Source organism: Rhinatrema bivittatum, chromosome 1 (assembly GCF_901001135.1).
Source record: "Rhinatrema bivittatum chromosome 1, aRhiBiv1.1, whole genome shotgun sequence".
Taxonomy (NCBI): domain Eukaryota; kingdom Metazoa; phylum Chordata; class Amphibia; order Gymnophiona; family Rhinatrematidae; genus Rhinatrema; species Rhinatrema bivittatum.
This window is the reverse complement of record NC_042615.1, coordinates 662050893-662069017: the sequence shown is the minus strand read 5'-3', so window position 1 is coordinate 662069017 and position 18125 is coordinate 662050893. Positions and strand designations below refer to the sequence as shown.

The 18125-nt window shown below is 39.4% G+C and overlaps 1 protein-coding gene across 1 annotated transcript in view; it reads left to right on the top strand.

Annotated features, from left to right (window-relative positions):
• ADGRV1 (adhesion G protein-coupled receptor V1) overlaps positions 1-18125 on the top strand; it is a 1128533-nt gene that overhangs the window by 39613 nt on the left and 1070795 nt on the right. The window contains exons 2-3 of the mRNA XM_029573357.1: positions 10528-10712; positions 13108-13257. Of these exons, the coding sequence (XP_029429217.1) occupies positions 10530-10712; positions 13108-13257 (333 nt within the window). The 5' untranslated portion in view covers positions 10528-10529. The remainder of the gene's footprint in view (positions 1-10527; positions 10713-13107; positions 13258-18125) is intronic.

Genomic DNA, 18125 nt, shown 5'->3' with positions numbered 1-18125 from the left:
CCACTGGTATTAATACACCTTGCTAAATAAGCAATTTTCATCAGAGGTTTATAGTGTACAATAAGTACACATATCGGTCTATATTTGATCACTGTTATCCTCTAAGTCTAAAGGGTCTTTTGTTTTGACAAATCATTGGATTTCTTTACAAATTCTTATTGTTTGACCTACAGGGTAATTGGCTTTATACAATTACCATGTCTGTCTGTCTATCTGTTTTTCCCCCTTCTGTGTGTCCCTTCTATAACTGTCATTTAACTTTCTGCTGCAGATAGTAGATCACCATTGGTCTTCAGCGCATACTTTTGATGTGCACCCAACACCCCCTACACTTAGAATCACTGTTTGTTTATTTATTTATTTATTTATTTATTTGTTTATTTATTTATTTTTACCTTACTTTCCTATAGTGAAACAGGCTAGTTCAGTTCAGTTGTAATCTTAGGGAGGTCACGAAGCAGACTGTGATGTATTCAAGCTACCATGCCCTTGGTTGATGCATGTAGATCCCCAATCAAGGAATCTAGAGCACATTGTTAGGTATATGTTGATGGTGTGCAGTTATTTTTATCTTTGGGCACGGGATATAAAAAATAGAGGTTTTAAAGGCCTGTCTTCAGGCCACGTGTGCCCGGATCAAATCCAATAAACTATGTTTAAATTTGAAAAGAGCAGAGGTTTTTTGGGTATGCAGAAGACCATTCCCAGACATTAATTTAAATTCATTAGATGATGTAACTATCTCAGAAGATATAGTTGCAAAATCTGCATGTTATTGACTTCAAATTATATACTCGCATTTCCTCTGTCACTATAAATGGTTTTAGTAAAATTTAGAGCAGTTTCTTTTACGCCCTTTCCTTCAAACATCCGACATGATATCAGTAATACATGCTTAAGTATGATCTTTCAGATTACTGTAATTTATTTGATATTGGCATACCAATTAAATCAGTTTGTAAATTACAACTGATCCAGGACATTGCTGCACAGATAACATTTGGTACAATTTTATGGAGCATAATAGAGCATTTTTGTGTGTAGCACCAATATTGTGTAACTTACTTCCTCAAAAAGCATGTCTGAAGAAGAACTTTTAACATTAGGAGACAAAGACTTGGCATTTTAGGAAAGACTTTTTACAGTGATTTGGGGGTTTTTTTTTGTGTTTTGGTTCTGGAATTTTAGATTTGGATATTTTTAAAACCCGTAGTGATTTTATTTAAATGTAGACTATTTCAGGCTGGCCTGTTGGCTCAGTGGTTATACCATGCAGAAAGTCCTCAGTTCAATGACTGAGTTGGGTTTTCTGCTTCCAGGATGGTTGCAGAAGCAGCAATCAGAGTCCCTGAGAGGAAGGGGGGAGTCATTGCTTAAGGGCGTCACCAAGTGGCCAGATTCAGGGCCCATGATTGCAGATTTCTGGAAGGATTCCTGGTGCATGGCCTCTGACAGAGGACCCTCACTTCACTGACCAGCAGGGTATGAGAGTGGAGGGGAAATAAAATAGGGGAGAAATCCCCGGGTAGTTGGAAATGAAGGTTCAGGGTGCTAGATCCTAGCCCTGATTCCTATTGAGCTGGAAGTACAAAGGTGCTGGAGGAAAACTGGTAAAAAAAAAAAAAAAAAAAAAAAAAAAAAAGATTATGGCAAATTTACTTTATTATGTTTATTTCAGAATTTTATTATTATTTTCTTTGTTGGATATTTTTTTGTATTTGCTGTTTATTGAATTTGATTTACTCCACCTTGTTCAAATTCCTTTGGAAGATTGAATAACTAATGTTCCTAGAGGCCGATTCACTAACCCACAGGAAAAGCAGATTAACGTGCATGACTAGTAAATATGCCCCATTATTGCAGAAAATAAAATATATTAACTCATGTTAACACATACTGTTAGTGTCTCGGCCTCTGTGAGCTAGCTGGTGCTTTATTTATTTATTTGTTTGTTTGTTGTAAAGCTTCTTGTAAGCCTAATTTCTTTAGTGTACTATCCAGGCCTTTGGTTAAATTGCTTGAAAGGCAGCAGGTAGGATTAAGCTAAAGGAAAAGAACCCTTAGCATAGCTGCAAGTTCTCAAAGACTGATTTATTACCCTAAAGTACATAGGTAGTTAATTTATCTTTTAATATTTTCTGTGTAATGTTATGCAGTTAAGCACGTTATATTGTATTACTATCTTGTGGTAAAACAGTTATATGTTCGCAACCAGTTACTCAATTAAGCGGTTATATTGTATCATGTCATAAAAGGCTCGCCTTAGACATCTTGTTAAATATAAACCGATGTGATATGTCAAATCGAATGTCGGTATAGAAAAATAAATAAATAAAGGGGGCCGAGGTGGACAGTGCAGTCTCCAATTGGATGGCTGACCTATCATCCCCACCACTCCCCCCCCCCCCCCTGAATAAAAGTACACGTGCTTTGAAACCGCATGCTTCCTTTTACATACACTGAGGGGGTGGGGGGAGCACAAGGGATTTTAATGTGAGTAAATACGTGTGTACCTGCATTAAAGGTCTGAAAATTGATATCCCTGAGGACTAAACGTAGTGACTGTAAATACATTTATCCTCTTTTGTAAATAATAAATGACTAGAGCAATCAGATTTCTAATTTCTACCTCCATTAAATGCCAACCATTGGAATCCTCAACCCGGTGTATGACGTAGATTGTTGCAGCTATCCTTTGTTTGCTCTCATCGAGGATTCAGTTCTCTGTTTCCACGATCCCATAGACAGGACTCGCACAGCAACACCAACTACTCCTGTTACTAGGACACGTCACAGTTTAACCTGCTGCGCAGTCTTCCCTCCACCAGGAATCCTCAGCGAGCCTTGCTCACTACCTTGCCAGTTACCTTCTCACTGATTACACTACCTTGCCAGTTACTTCTCACTGATCCCTACTTAACCCAGCCTGTTCAGTACCTCAGTGCCCCTTCATTGAATCACTTTGGCTCTCTGACTTGGCCACTTTTTTTCTCTCCCTTCTGCCTTGCCTATAAGAACATAAGAAAATGCCATGCTGGGTCAGACCAAGGGTCCATCAAGCCCAGCATCCTGTTTCCAACAGTGGCCAATCCAGGCCAATCTTGGCCAATCCAGGCCATAAGAACCTGGCAATTACCCCAAAACTATCCTTGTGGCCTCCAGGCCTTCTGCTTTGCCTTGCCTTGCAGCCCTTCTGGGCCTCCTGCCTTGCCTTGTGGCCTCTCTTGGCCTCTCACCTTGCTCTGTGGCTTTTCTTGGCCTCTTGCCTCACCCTGGGCCCTTCCAGGCCTTTGGGCCTTGCTCTGCAGTCTCTCAAGCCTTCCTGCCATGCTTCCTGCCCTCCTGGGCTTTCTTGTTTTACCTTGCGGCCTCCAGGACTACTAGAATTACCTTGCCAGCCTTGTGCCCTGTTGGGTTTTCTTGTACCCTGTTTCCTGTCCTTGTCCAGTCCTATTCTTGTCTGGTCCTTGCCCTGCTCAGTCTAGTTCAGTCCCTTGTCTATTTCCTAGGCCTTGTCTCAGGTCCAGCCCCAGCTTGTGCTCTGAACCAGATCCTAGTCTCTCTCTATATATATATCCAGCCCCCCCACCCTGTGCTCTGTACCCAGTCCCAGCCACTATCTGTATCCAACGTTCTGCTTGTGCCTGCCCTGCCTCACCCAGTCCTGCCTTGTCCAGCCTGCACCTGACCTCAGCTCCCAGCCTGTACTCAGCTTCCAGTCCGTTCCCTGATGTCCTACAGAAGACAATCCTACTGGCCCCCAGAACCCAAGGGCTCAGTCTGTGGGTGGAGGGGGTTGGCTAGGCAGAAGATCAGCTCTAGTCCTGCCCTGCAGCCCTGCACTGCCTCTGTGAGGGTGCTCCCTGACTCCAGCCTGCCAGTCCATGACAGGACAGGATTGTGCTGCATATAAGATTATTGTATTATTGTTGAATTTTGTTATGTTACCTATTTTAAATAATAAAGTTAAAGATTAATGAAGGCTACATTTTTAGAAGCGTGTGCATTACTAAGAAGTCTAAAATTGGGATCTAGATTTCTGAAAGAGTCTAGGTAGGCTCTTCAGAAATGTTCAGAGACACAACTTACTTCTTGTCAGGGCACATGGATGATGGATCAAGTATTAAAGTGAAGTGAGTTTATGACCTTCCAAGAGAAGTATGAAATTTAACATAGCAAAATCTCAAAGACGTACGGTAAATGCTTCAGTTGAGGCACTCTATGTTAGGGAAAACCGATATCCATTCATTGCAGCATGCACTAGAGATTTGTAAAACTTATGATAAAGTGCTAGCATTCTCTAAAATGACTTGGGGGGTTCTATTTGTGTTTTCAAGATGCATTTACTGGGAGTTACTGATGGATAGAAAAGTATGAAAATAGGACTCAAAGGCCCATATAGAATCTGCAAGGGGCTATTTTCTGGGGCAAGTAGTGCAAATTTCAGTGTCTACATCTCTGCCTCAGAGCATCAGTAAAAATCTTCAAAGCCATTACCTAAGAGGATTTTAAATGTCAATTTTGCCATACAGAGATTCTCACATATGATTGGGATGGAAGAGTAGCAGAGTAGTTAGAGCAGAATCAGGAAAGCTAGGCTTGAAATCTCACTTTTCCCATTGATGCTCCTATGGCCTTTGGAAAGTCATTTCACCCTCCATTGCTTCAGGTATGAAATTAGACTGCAAGTTCTTGGGGGTAGGGAAATACCTACTGTACTTGAAATGCAGCTTATCTTGAGCTTGGATTTGGAAAGATGAATACTTAAAGCCAAATCGAAAATTCTTAGGAGCCATGGGTTAAAAAATGTGTTATAAAAATTTTGTTTTAACTCTTGTTGGGGAGGACAGTGGTAATTTAAGTTTCTTTTCATTTCTTTTTGTTTAGTTTTCCTTTTTTTCTCTTCATCAGCAGCCCAATAGTGGCTTTTCCTTCCAGCCCCAGACTTCACTTTGGTGACAGTTCCTCCTACCAGACAGACCTTGATGGCAGGCACCAAATTTTAGGACCTTGGTTTTTGTCATCCCTTCATATGCTCTATTTCTGTAATAATATAAGGGCATGTTGGAGGGGGGAATGGGGAAGGATTAAGGAGATATTGATATCATTGTGAGCTTGCATTTGAAATTAATATTTGGCAATCAATTGCAATTATGGAAGATATCTTTTTTTTAATCTACTCTTTATTGGCTTTTAAACATAATTCTACAAAAACCAGTATTCAAGAAAAGAATAAGCTGACAAGAAATATCAAGGTAAACAAAATAACTATATATTCATGACTATTCTCCAAGTCCACATTATGGAACCAAACAAAAGGTAATTATTAAGGAAAAATAATACACATCACTGTTTATTCCATTCAATACTATACTATTATTAAACTCCAGAACTGCATAAACTTCCTATTCACCAGATAGATTCCCACAGTTTTTTCACCTAATAAACATTTCCAGGTGAGATGGATCAGTGAAGATTTATCTATTCCCCTGATGGGTAATAAGGTTTTACATGGAAATTTAAAATAAAATAAACAACCCATAGACTGAACCTTGGACTTCAGGGCCAAAAAAAGATCATCTCTTCAACTGTGTTTCTCTAGAAACGTGGGAAAATCTGGTCCATAGCACCACAAACCTTCTCTGTCTTATACTTAAAATATTGATAAAGAATCAAATCTCTATCTAATTTAGCCACAGATGTGACAATGAGGGTAACCCTAGTTTTAATAGGATCCTGAAAATCCATGATATAAGCTGAAACATTAGAACTATCATATGAAGCAAAAACATCTAATCCCCCCTCTTCATTGACTTGTTTCTTAAACTCTGGGGCATAAAAACATCTTGAAAGAGCAATTTCCTTAGATTGATATATCTGTAACATATCTTTAATATATTTCCCAAATAATTCCAGAGATGCTATAAATCTACATTTAGGAAAATTTAAAATATGCAGATTTAGAGTGATACAAAGAGAAGCTTTTATATTAGTAGCCAACGATACATGCATATTAGAAACAGAATCAAAAACATTTACACAAACTGTGCTTATATCCCCAGAGTCAGTGGCAGTAGAAATAGGTCGGGGTGGAGAAGAAGCTATAAAGCTCAGAGAGGCCTCATCTGAAGATTCCCGAGGTTCACTGTCTCGCTGACTTCGATTCGAACTAAGTAATTTGTCATTAGACCCTCTCAATGAACTAGGGACAGCTGGAGAGGCCAAGGTCTTCCCTTACCTTTTATTTTCCCATCTTTACCACAGCCAAGAAAAATTCTCCCCTAGGGACGTGCCCCTTTGGCGAACAGTTTTGGTGCACCGGTGGGGCACCACTGGATGCCAGAAGATATATTATGTATTCTTGTTTTTAATTATTGGCGAATGTTATAAATATTATAAAGATGACGTCAATTAGTTATTACCTTCACATTTTTCAACAGAATCAAAAATTTTGAAACTAAATCCCATTGCTATTTTATAGACCTTCATAACATCCCGCGGACTCTTTGGACATTTCTGCTCTTTTTCAAGCCACTTAAGGGATCATCTTTAATCATAGGCCTTTAAAATCCACTCATATTTTTTCTTATATTTTTCCTTTTTATATTTTTCTATAAGATATACCCTCCGGTATTAATATGAAAGTAGTGAATTTTGTAGTACTTCCCTTTCAGGGGTAGTTAAGTCCAGTTCGTGGGGGGTGCAACCCTCCCGGTTGATGCAGAGTACAGTTCGATGTGTCCACGTTTTGCGTCCAAAGCTGCCTCAGGAACTCCTCTGACTGGATATGATTTCTTCTTTATCTGAATGGGATATCCACATTTACTCTTTAAATACCTTTAAAAAAACAAAGTGTTACTACAACCATTTTCTGGGGATTGTGCTTGCTTTACAGACATTTGGATGTTACTTACAAAACCGCGATCGGATACACTGCATCGGCGCGGGAGATGTCTCCTAATGGAGCAGTTTGTGCTGTGATGCTTTTAAGCGCATGCGTTTCAACAGGATTGGGCTGATTATTCATGATTGCTGCAATGTTGGTCTGATTTGAATCCCGCGATTTGCACTTGCGACTGCGTGTGCGAATTACTATATGGGAATCGACTACGTGTGTGTATTGTTTGTATTGAATCGGGTGCACTTGCTTATATTCGTCTCTGCTTTCACACACATTGAGTCCATTTGATTTCATGGTTTAAGCCATACAGAGACACAGTGTTTAGTTGAAAAATCCACCGCTGTTCGCATTGTCTTAGTTGTTTAATTCTGTCTCCTCCTCGCCAATGTTTGGGCACATATTCCAGTACTGACCACTTAATATCTTCAAAGCAGTGTTGTTGTTCAAGAAAATGTGAAACTAAAGGTGCTTTGATCTTCCCTGTCTTTAAGCAGCTTTTGTGCTTAGTCAGTCTTGTTTTCATCAGTCTCTTTGTCATGCCGATATACATTAGATTGCAAGGGCAAAAGATCACATACACTACAAAGCTAGCTTGACAGGATACTTTTTCAGGCAATGACACTTGGCGCCCACTGGGCAATGTGATCGAGGTTTTAGATGATATTAATGTGCAGATACCACAACCTGCACATTCCGGTGGTCTAAGAGGGAGAAATGGTATATGGTTGCTAGCGTGCACCACATGATTCTTTACATTAGGTCCTCTACTGTAAGCGAACCTGATTGGTTCCGCAAAATAGGATGTATCTGTTGTAGAATCTTCCAATGATGGCAAATAACTTGACTGATGGCGGCGGATTTAATGGTGTGTCTTAGAACCATTGTCTGTCTGGTGGTGGAATCTTCTGATGTGCCCTTTAAAAATAAATACTCCCTGTTGGCATATAATGCGCGTTTGTATGCACGCTTCACATCAGAAACCGGGTATCCTCCTTGTAAAAATCGGTCTGCCATTTTTGTGCTTGATTCTTAAAATCAAGCTTATCTGTGCAAAAGCACTGAAGTCTAATGAATTGACCAACAGGGAGATTTCTTTTAAAGACTGTAGGGTGGAAGCTATCATGAATAATCAGCCCAATCCTGTTGGAACGCATGTGCTTAAAAGCATCACAGCACAAACTGCTCCATTAGGAGACATCTCCCGCACCGCGACGATGCAGTGTATCCGATCGCGGTTTTGTAAGTAGCATCCAAATGTCTGTAAAGCGAGCACAATCCCAAGAAAATGGTTGTAGTAACACTTTGTCTTTTTAAAGGTATTTAAAGAGTAAATGTGGATATCCCATTCAGATAAAGAAGAAATCATATCCAGTCAGAGGAGTTCCTGAGGCATCTTTGGACGCAAAACGTGGACACATCGAACTGTACTCTGCATCAACCGGGAGGGTTGCACCCCCCACGAACTGGACTTAACTACCCCTGAAAGGGAACTACTACAAAATTCACTACTTTCATATTAATACCGGAAGGTATATCTTATAGAAAAATATAAAAAGGAAAAATATAAGAAAAAATATGAGTGGACTTTAAAGACCTATGATTAAAGATGATCCCTTAACTGGCTTGAAAAAGAGCAGAAATGCCCAAAGAGTCCGCGGGATGTTATGAAGGCAATGGGATTTAGTTTCAAAATTTTTGATTCTGTTGAAAAATGTGAAGATAATAACTAATTGACGTCATCTTTATAATATGCCAGAAGATATATGTCAGTGGAGGACTCGGGGTATGTTGTCCTCCTCACGCACAATTAAACTCTGGAATTTGTTGCCAGAGGATGTGGTTAGTGCAGTTAGTATAGCTGTGTTTAAAAAAGGATTGGATAAGTTCTTGGAGGAGAAGTCCATTACCTGCTATTAAGTTCACTTAGAGAATAGCCACTGCCATTAGCAATGGTAACATGGAATAGACTTAGTTTTTGGGTACTTGCCAGGTTCTTATGGCCTGGATTGGCCACTGTTGGAAACAGGATGCTGGGCTTGATGGACCCTTGGTCTGACCCAGTATGGAATTTTCTTATGTTCTTATGTTCTTATTTGTTCCGCGGGGGTCGACAGTAGCTGGTAGCAGGTAGGCCCTGGCTCTTACCACTGTACGCCAGGTGATATACTGTCAACCAAGGACTCCGGGCACGCTGTCCTCCTCTCGCCTGTTTGTTCTGTGGGAGACGACAGTAACTGTTACTGCTAGACGCCGGGTGATATACATCAGCCAAGCACCCCAGGTATGCAGTCCTCCTCTCGCCTATTAATTCAGTGGGAATCGACAGTAGCTGGTAGCAGGTAGGCTCCAATTATGGAAGATATTTGATACATATTTTAGTATCCTTGATCTTAAAACTCATACTTAACAACATACTTAACTAGTTCCTTCTTAAAAATATATACTTGGCAGAATATAGTATGTCTGATGTGTAAATATGAAGCTCTTGCAGTAAAAAAACAAAACAATATTTCAGGAAATTTGGCAACTTGTAGATTATATCTCCCAGGTGCTTTAATTGCAGCTGTTTTTCATGTATCATTAGATAAACTATGTCACACAGTATGATATTGGAATCCTCCCATGTGAGTTAGTTATGTTCAGTAAATGGAAATTGTATTAAGGGTTCTTGTGAACTCCATAAAAATCTATGAGCATAAAGACACAAATTAAGTGCCTAAGTAAAGTTAGATGGCTACATTTTTAGACAAACACAATAAGTGGGCAGTTCAGTGATACAGATTTCCAATTGGATACAGTCAGCTAATTTTCAATATGGTGGCTATTTCAATCATCATGTATCTAAAAGTCTAAGCAGGCTCCCAATGTAGGAATCCAATTAGATATTAAGATGGCAGACAAGATGTCATATACTGATTGTAAATTGTCCTTATTTTTGTGTGCACAATTTTTAGATGCCTGAACTTTTACCTTGGAACACAACTTCTTACCTTTTAAGGGGCCAATGCAAAAAAAGCACGGAAAGCGGGCGCTGAAAAGTCAGCGCCTGCTTTCTTAATGTGCTCATGATGCCCATAAGGGGGGTGCCATGCTATATTGTAATTAGGGGGTTGCGGTTACCGCCAGTCCGCCATATCGGCATCGGTCTTCAATGTGGCCAGCTGAAGTTTGGGTTTTTTTTTAAACTTTTAAAAGAAGTACAGAAAAGCAGTTTTTCCTGCTTTTCTGTATTTCTTTTCAATGCCCTCAGCTATTAATGCCTGCTCCAGGCAGGCGTTAATAGCTGAGTGATAAATGTGCGTCTGAGACGCACATTTATTTTTTTGCATTGGAGAGAATGAGTAATAGCCTCATTCACATGCATTTGCATGTGATGAGCACTATCCCATTCACTCCCCGTGGGATGCACGTTAAATAGGCGCTAATCCCCCTAATGCATTAGGGGGTGGATCAGCGCCTATTTAACCCACGTCCGACTGCGGGTTATACAGTGCGCTCGGCTGAGCACACTGTATTGCATCAGCCCCTAAGAGGTTTTAGTTCTTAAAGTCTAGTGAAAAATGTTTTCCATCATACTGATCCCATCAAACTCTTCTTCCTTCTGTTCTTCCCTCTCCTCTCCACAGGGATGCCCGCTGTTTCCTTATTGGCTAAATTCTTTTTCACATTACTCATCAGTTTTACTGCTGGAATAACAGAGGTTAGGTTTGCTGGACAGACAGAGTTTGTGGTCAATGAAACAAATACAACTATCATACGGCTAGTAATTGAAAGAACAGGAGCTCCTGCTAATATCACTGCAATTGTATCGGTAAGAATCATTCCATTTACTTCAAATATCGTCATTTCTTTATATGCCACATTCATTTTTTTTTTAAACGGAAAATAATAAATGGCGATTATTGATAGTGACTCATGCTGAAGAAATGCTCAAGTGGTTAAGAAATACCTTTGCCCTTCTCAAGAGAACATTAACTGTTATTTGTTGAAAGTGAATAGAAGTCTAGAATAGTGCAGGACTGCAAATGCACATTCATGGCAACTGCATATGAGATTTGTCACATATCAGTGTTAGGGCATGTGGATTTAGAGAATTATTAGTATTTTATTTTGCATCGCAAGGCATGAAATTTAATATCTAAAATGCATGATGACACTAGTTTGCAGTTTCTTGTGAGGTTAATGATATGAAAAACTCTGAGGTAACTTTTGTGGTCAGTTCTTTTAAAAGTGATAATTTTGTATATTTTTCATTAATGAAAATCTAATGAAAGCAAGCACCTTCTTTTTTTAGCTGAATCCCTGAGGCACATTGAGATGCAAGGGTGTTAGTGTTGATGCCTGTGCTTAATGCCCACGTAGACTGCATTTTTTTGGATGCTTGTTGGTGTTATCGTTTAGTAATGCTAAAGTGCATATATTATAAATTACCTTCTTAAAAAAAAAAAAACGAAGCCTCCAATGGTCTCATTAGGAATTAATGCTGACTGTACTAGCCAGCATTATTACCTGGGACAGTAACTTTGAAACAGGCGCATGGACGCACATATGCGCATGTTTGCCAGCTCGCGTCCAGAGCCACAACCATTTAGTAGCACATGCGCATATATGCACAAATATTATAAAATAGCCTGAACACACGTACATGTGCATGCGATTTATATGGATGTGCGCATGTGCATCCTTCTACTGTGTTAAGTGAGGGAATTTTATAAGGGATGCGTGCCGATGCCATAGGTAGTTTTCCCAGTTCGTTCCCATTTAAGGGATAGGACTTCCCAACCCACCTAGTTTAATAATCTCCCGTTCCCCCTGTTAGCCCCGACCCTGAAAACCCTGTTGACTAGCCTTGATTTTTAATTTTATTACTTACATGCCATCCATAGCAGTAGTAAAGTTAGGCAGCAGGGGACCCCCAGCCTTTTCCTTACAGAAAGAACTAGATTCTTTATAGTTGTTTTACCTTTTATTGGACGAACATAAGAATAATCCAAAAAAGTTATAAAATACATGATTGATTGTTTGAGATGACTTAGATCCTTTCTGTAGATGTCAATGCATGGCTATAGGAAGGAAGTATTTATATTTACTGTTTTTTGTATGCCACAAAATCATAGGCATACATAGATTAGACATTTGTAAATGCAACTTTGTGATGTAGCTCATATAAGAAATGTTTCAGTAAGCAATGTTTGGGAGAGATCAAACAGGACCTCCAAACCAGAAATAACAACTGTCGATACACTGCATCTGACTCAAGTACCAGCATTCCTATGGGGTCAAAGGTTTCCCAACTAGGGCACCCCATGTGCAACTTATCTGTATTTAGTTTTTAAAGGCAATTTGAAAAACAAACATGAAAGAAGGAGGAGAAGACTGAAATCTCTTCTGCTTTTAGATTAAAAATAATAATGGCCTGAACCAAGTCATTGGATTGATGACTTTTTATAACAGTCCTCGGATCCCTGCAGCAGATTTTCAAGATTCTGTGGTGTTGGTCGCAGCAGGTCCACAGGCACGGCACTGCTGCAATGAACACCAGCCACATTCTTGGCTTGACCGGGCCACTAGGGCATGCGTGAAACCCCGCTAGGCTGATCTGCCCTTCTGCAGACTGCTCATGAGGAGCTGGAGCAGGAAGCAGAGAGAAGGGAGTCAATGAGGGCAGGAACCCTGTAGTTGTCTTCAGATGTTCAAATAAGGAGGTGAGGGAAACTTCAGGTTTGTTGATTGTGCAGCAAGCTGTAATTTATGCATCAGTAGGGTAATTATATGGTTTCTTCTGCAGTCTACAAATTCACAGAAGCTTGAGGGCACTGGTTATTGTAGTCTTTAACACCTTCTACTCACAAGCTTGATGAGGTGCATCCTTTACCTGTTCATATTTCTTACACCTCTAGTAACTAATCTTCTGCTAATTAATATTAACGGACCCTAATCCATTCTTTACAGGACACCTCCCGAAGACTTCTATCCCACAAACATCTCTAGATATAAGTTCTTTCTTCCTTTAGCTGTGCAGTTGCGAATCCATCGTGTAGACTTTGAACTCCAACTATAGTATAAAGAAGATATACAGAACTAAAGTTTTCATCTTGCGCATGTTCAGATTATTATTCAGCACAATGCCTGAGAATAATGTAAAGGACAGTTTAGTGGATTAAAAGATTTTAGGAGGTTGTTTGTGTGTTTTTATTTTTTTTTAGCTTCAAGGAGTAAACACAGGAGATTTTGTGGACAGTGTTGCTGCAGCATATATTCCAGATATTGAAACGAACCGTACCATCTACATCTCCGTCTATGATGATGTCCTTCCAGAGGCTGATGAAATATTTTATTTCAATTTGACATTGCTGGTAAGATATTTCATAATGAAAAAAGAATAACCGTTTTAATAAATGACTTCTCTGTAAATAACGTTCTTGATTTGTCCCTTACTGTACATCGTCCCTCTTTTCTCTGTACACTGTTGAAAATTATGCTCTTCCAGATTTCCTTTAATACATGCCCCCCTCATAACCAGTTAATTGTTGCTCATCCTTATACTTGTTACTTATTAATTGTTAAAAATTTGCCTATACTTATACCTTTTTATCCTTTAGTTCCTTGTTATACTGTAAAGCCTCTGTTGCTAAGTTGTGTTTCATGTGAACCGATGAGATGTTCCCAGTGTTCATCGGTATATAAAAGCCTCTAAATAAATAAAAAATAAAATAATATTAGTTACTTCATTTCTGAGTGTATCAATATCATTTAACATTTGCCCAAACCTCTTTTGCATCAGATTTCTAAAGACTGCCATCCTGTCCATAAACTTTCTATTGGCTTTTCTAAATAGATTTGTCATATAACTGTTAAATCATTTTTCATTATTTTGTTCCTTTATTTTATGTAAAGAAACACCAGTCTTGCATTTCCTGTTCTTGTTGTCCATGTTGTTTAACGTTGCCTGATGTAAAAAAAATAAAATAAAAAAAATTGTTTTAGTTTACATCATAGATCAGGGTTTCATAGTTTCAGTCCTTGACAGCTGTAAATAGGTCTGGTTTTTGGGGTATCCAAGTTATATAGCTTAGTTTTTATTTTACACCACATGCAAGCAAATACATCTCATGACTCTTCATTGAGGTAAATTTTCAGTAGTGCACCTAACCGCAAAATTATGCACATAATTTCAACCATGAATAAAAACATGATTTCAAAATACTAAATTGCCTGCACAAATTGAGGTTGAATATTGGGTTGTTATGCCTTTCAATATATTCGTGTAAGTATAGCATTGCAAAATAGGCATATAGTTATATGAATAAGCAGCTTGCCGATTACTTTAGAAGTTCAAATGATGTGCGTAAATGTGGAATGCACTCCATAATGCCTCCTTTTTCAGGTAGTCAAATCTATGTACATTATGAATTTGCACTTGTAGTTTTAGGAAGTTAAGAATCCATTTAAGTGCACGTGGGCAACGTATTTTCATAACTCCTCTTTTCACATGGATAAGTCCTGACAGGGATGGTAACTTTCAAACCGGCATGCGGGCACACATTTGCGCACGTGCATTGGCCTGTGCCCTGCTATGTGGCTATTTTATAACTTGCACTTGTTATAAAATAGCCTGGCTGCGCGCACACATGCGCCAAAGTTTGAGGGTGTGCAAATCCCGCTTCTGCATAAGTTGGGGGATTTCAAAAGGGATGTGTGCCGATGCTATTGCCAGTTTACCAGTTCACCCACTATTTCACCCAGTTATCAGCTAGTTCTTCCAGACCCCCCTGGTTTGATAGCCTGTACTCCCCCAGTTACCCAGACCCTTTAAAATCCTCCGAAATGGCTCAATCTTTTTTTTTTTTTTTTAACTTATACGCCATATAAAGCAGAAGTAAAGTTACATGGCAGGGGATCTTATGTGCACATCTGTTGGCCAGGCCCCAACATGTCCTTGCCCCACCCCTTTATGAAAAGTTATGAGATGAGTGCGCTGTGGGGGAGATATGCTCGTATCTGGGCGGCTTTTAAAATCCGCTCGGCACACGCAAGCCTGACTTATTTGCGCATCACCTAATTCATGCACGCTCTGGGCTTTTAAAATTCACTTTAATGCATTTAAATATGTATCTCCTTGTGGATATCCTGAAGATCAGGCTTGCTTGCGGCCTTCACTTCTTTTACTTATATAGATTGCTCAGTCACTTTTTGTCTCCTTGCTTGGATTTTCATATAAAGACGTTTTCTTTTTTCTTTTCTTTTTTAAAGTTCTGCTCTTGAGAATGGATGTTGCCACTGATTACTACAATATTTAAATCTGTATGATTTAATAGTTTGACATTTTTAGTGTACTGTCCTTTCCAGAGACGTTTGAATTAATTTTTGTTTTTCATACAATCACATGTATCCTGAATCCTTTTCTCCATGACTCACAAGACTAGTATAGTCCCATACTTTGATGAATCTGTTTATATGAGAATTACCATTTCCTGGCTAATATTGTGTTCTCATCTTTTAAGTAAGGCCTGGTGTTTTCATTTCTTCACTGGAACTGGTTACCATTTCTAACTTTAGCCCTGTCTCCAAATTATATTTTCTTTATCAGCATTCTTGGAAGCAGAAGTGATATCTTAATTCCTGGCTCAATCTCAGTGACTTCAGGAAACTGCCATTATGCTGATATTTGGTGACACGTTGCTAATTTGTGGCAGTGGGAATTTACTTCTGTTACTGCTTTAAACCTTTCGGCAATAGTTAGTATCACACATTCTGGAAGTCCTGCATCATTTTGTCAGACATTCCACAAGATGGTTGCTACAGCACTAGGCTACTTCCAAACTAGTTCCCCAACAGATTAGTTTTAAGTCAGCTCTACAAAGGCATTAGAGACGTGCAGTCAATTAACAGTAGAACTTGAGCCAGGTGAATTTCAGCCTGGTTCAAGTTCAGTGGATTTTTCAAGTTTTCTCCAAATCTGTTGGGGAAAATCTGTTGGATTTTAGCCAGCAGATATGGGAAAAATTCAAACAAAATGAAATTCAGGTTTTTAAAAAAATATCTGACATTAATTGACTTGGAAATTTAAACAAATCTGAAAGGAAATATTCAAATCCACTTTAGATTTGTTTAGAAAGATTCAGTGACCAATTCAGTGAGCCTTTATATTTCTTCCAGTTTTGTTGAATTATTTGCCAAACAGCTAACCAGCTCCCAGGTTCAGAATCCCAGATCCTACCCAACACATGAAGAATTATCTCCCCTTTTACCTGCTGGAGCCCTACAGATCCTCAGTCAGGCAGAAATGATCTCCAGACTCAGTAGCCATGCAGTCACTATATAAATCAAAATGCTGCTGGTTGACCCTAGGCTCACTTTGTCTCGCACATGAATGAGTGGCAAACATTTCATGCATAGCACTAGGTAAGAAACCTTTTTAAAACAAGTCTCTTCTTACAGCTGGCCCAAACCGAAACGACTAGAGCTGTTTATGTTATTTAACTTAGTATACTGCCTTTCTTCAAAAATCGAAGTGGTTAACAATTTAAAATATAGACATACAAATCTGAAACAATAAAACATGGAAACACGATGGCAGAAAAAGACCATATGGCCCATTTAGTTTTGCTTCCGCCCAATTAATTTAGCGTTGTTATTCCCATCACTTCCTTAAAGATCTCCTGTATTTTTCCCATACTTTCTTGAATTCAGATACTGTTTTTGTCTCTACCAGCTGCACTAGGAGGCTATTCTATGCATCCACCACCCTCTCTGTAAAGAAATCTTTCTTAAGATTACTCCTGAGTCTACCCCCTTTCATCCTCATCCCTTGACCCCTCGTTTTAAAGCCTCCTATCTATTGAAAGAGGCTCATTCTGTGCATGGAAACCTTTGACATATTTAAATGTCTCTATCATATCTCTCCTATCTAACCTTTCATCTAGGTGTACATGTTCAGATCTTTAAGTCTACCCCCATATGCTTTAGATTGAAGACCACTGACCATTTTAGAGCCACTCTCTGGACCGACTTCATCCTGTTTATATCCTTTTGAAGGTGTGGTCTCCAGAACTGTACATAGTATTCCAAATGAGATCTCAACAGGGACCTATACAGGGGCATTATCACCTCTCTTTTTCTGCTGACCATTCCTCTCCCTATACAGCCAAGCATATTTCTGGATTTTGCAATCACTTTATGCCCCTGCTGATACATTCACTCCCAGATCCTGTTTTTCCTCTGTGCTTAGAAGAATTTTATCTCCAATATCCTTTGAAGTTTTGCACCCTAAATGCATTACTCTGCATTTTTTTAGCATTCAATCTTAGTTGCCAGACCCTAGACCATTCCTCGAGCTTCGCAAGATTCCTCATGTTCTCCACACCTTTCTGGCTGACCATCCTGTTACAGATTTTGGAGTCATTGACAAAAAGACAAACCTTTCCCAACAATCCTTCTGCTATAATGGTCACAAAAATGTTGAAAAGAATGGGTCCAAACACCGATCCCTGAGGCACACTGCTAGTTTCATGCCCATCCTCAGAGAAATCCATTTATCACCTCCCTTTGTCACCTCCCAGTCAGCCAGTTTCTAATCCAGTCAGTCACTCTAGGATCCATACCAAGGGCGTTCAATTTATTTATGTCTTCTGTGTGGAAATGTGTCAAAGGCCTTAGTGAAATCCAAGCACATTACATCTAGTGCTCTCCCTTGATCCAACTCTGTGGTCACCCAATCAAAGAAATTTATCAGATTTGTTTGACAAGATTTACCTTTAGTAAAACCATGCTGCTCTGGATCTTGCAAACCATTGGATTCCAAAAACTGCAATATTCTCTAACAGTGATTCCATTGATTTGCTCACCACAGAGGTCAGACTAACTGGTTTGTAGTTTCCAGCCTCCTCCTAGTTTAATGAATAGGAAACACATCCGCCCATCTCCAGTCTTCCAGAACTACTCCCAACTTAAGGAAACATTGAAAAGGTCAGCCAGCGGAACTTCCAGGACATCTCGAAGTTCCCGTTGTACCCTTGTATGTATCCTGTCTGGTCCCATTGCCTTATCTACCTTAAGTTTACCTAGCTCCTCACAAACACACTGTACCGAAAATAAGTTTAGGTTTACCTCACTTCCAATCTTATTTGTGTTTGTTTAATATGGTCCTGCTCTAGTCCCTTCCACAGTGAACACCGAACAGAAATATTTGTTAAGCAATTTTGCTTTTTTTCTCATCAGCCTC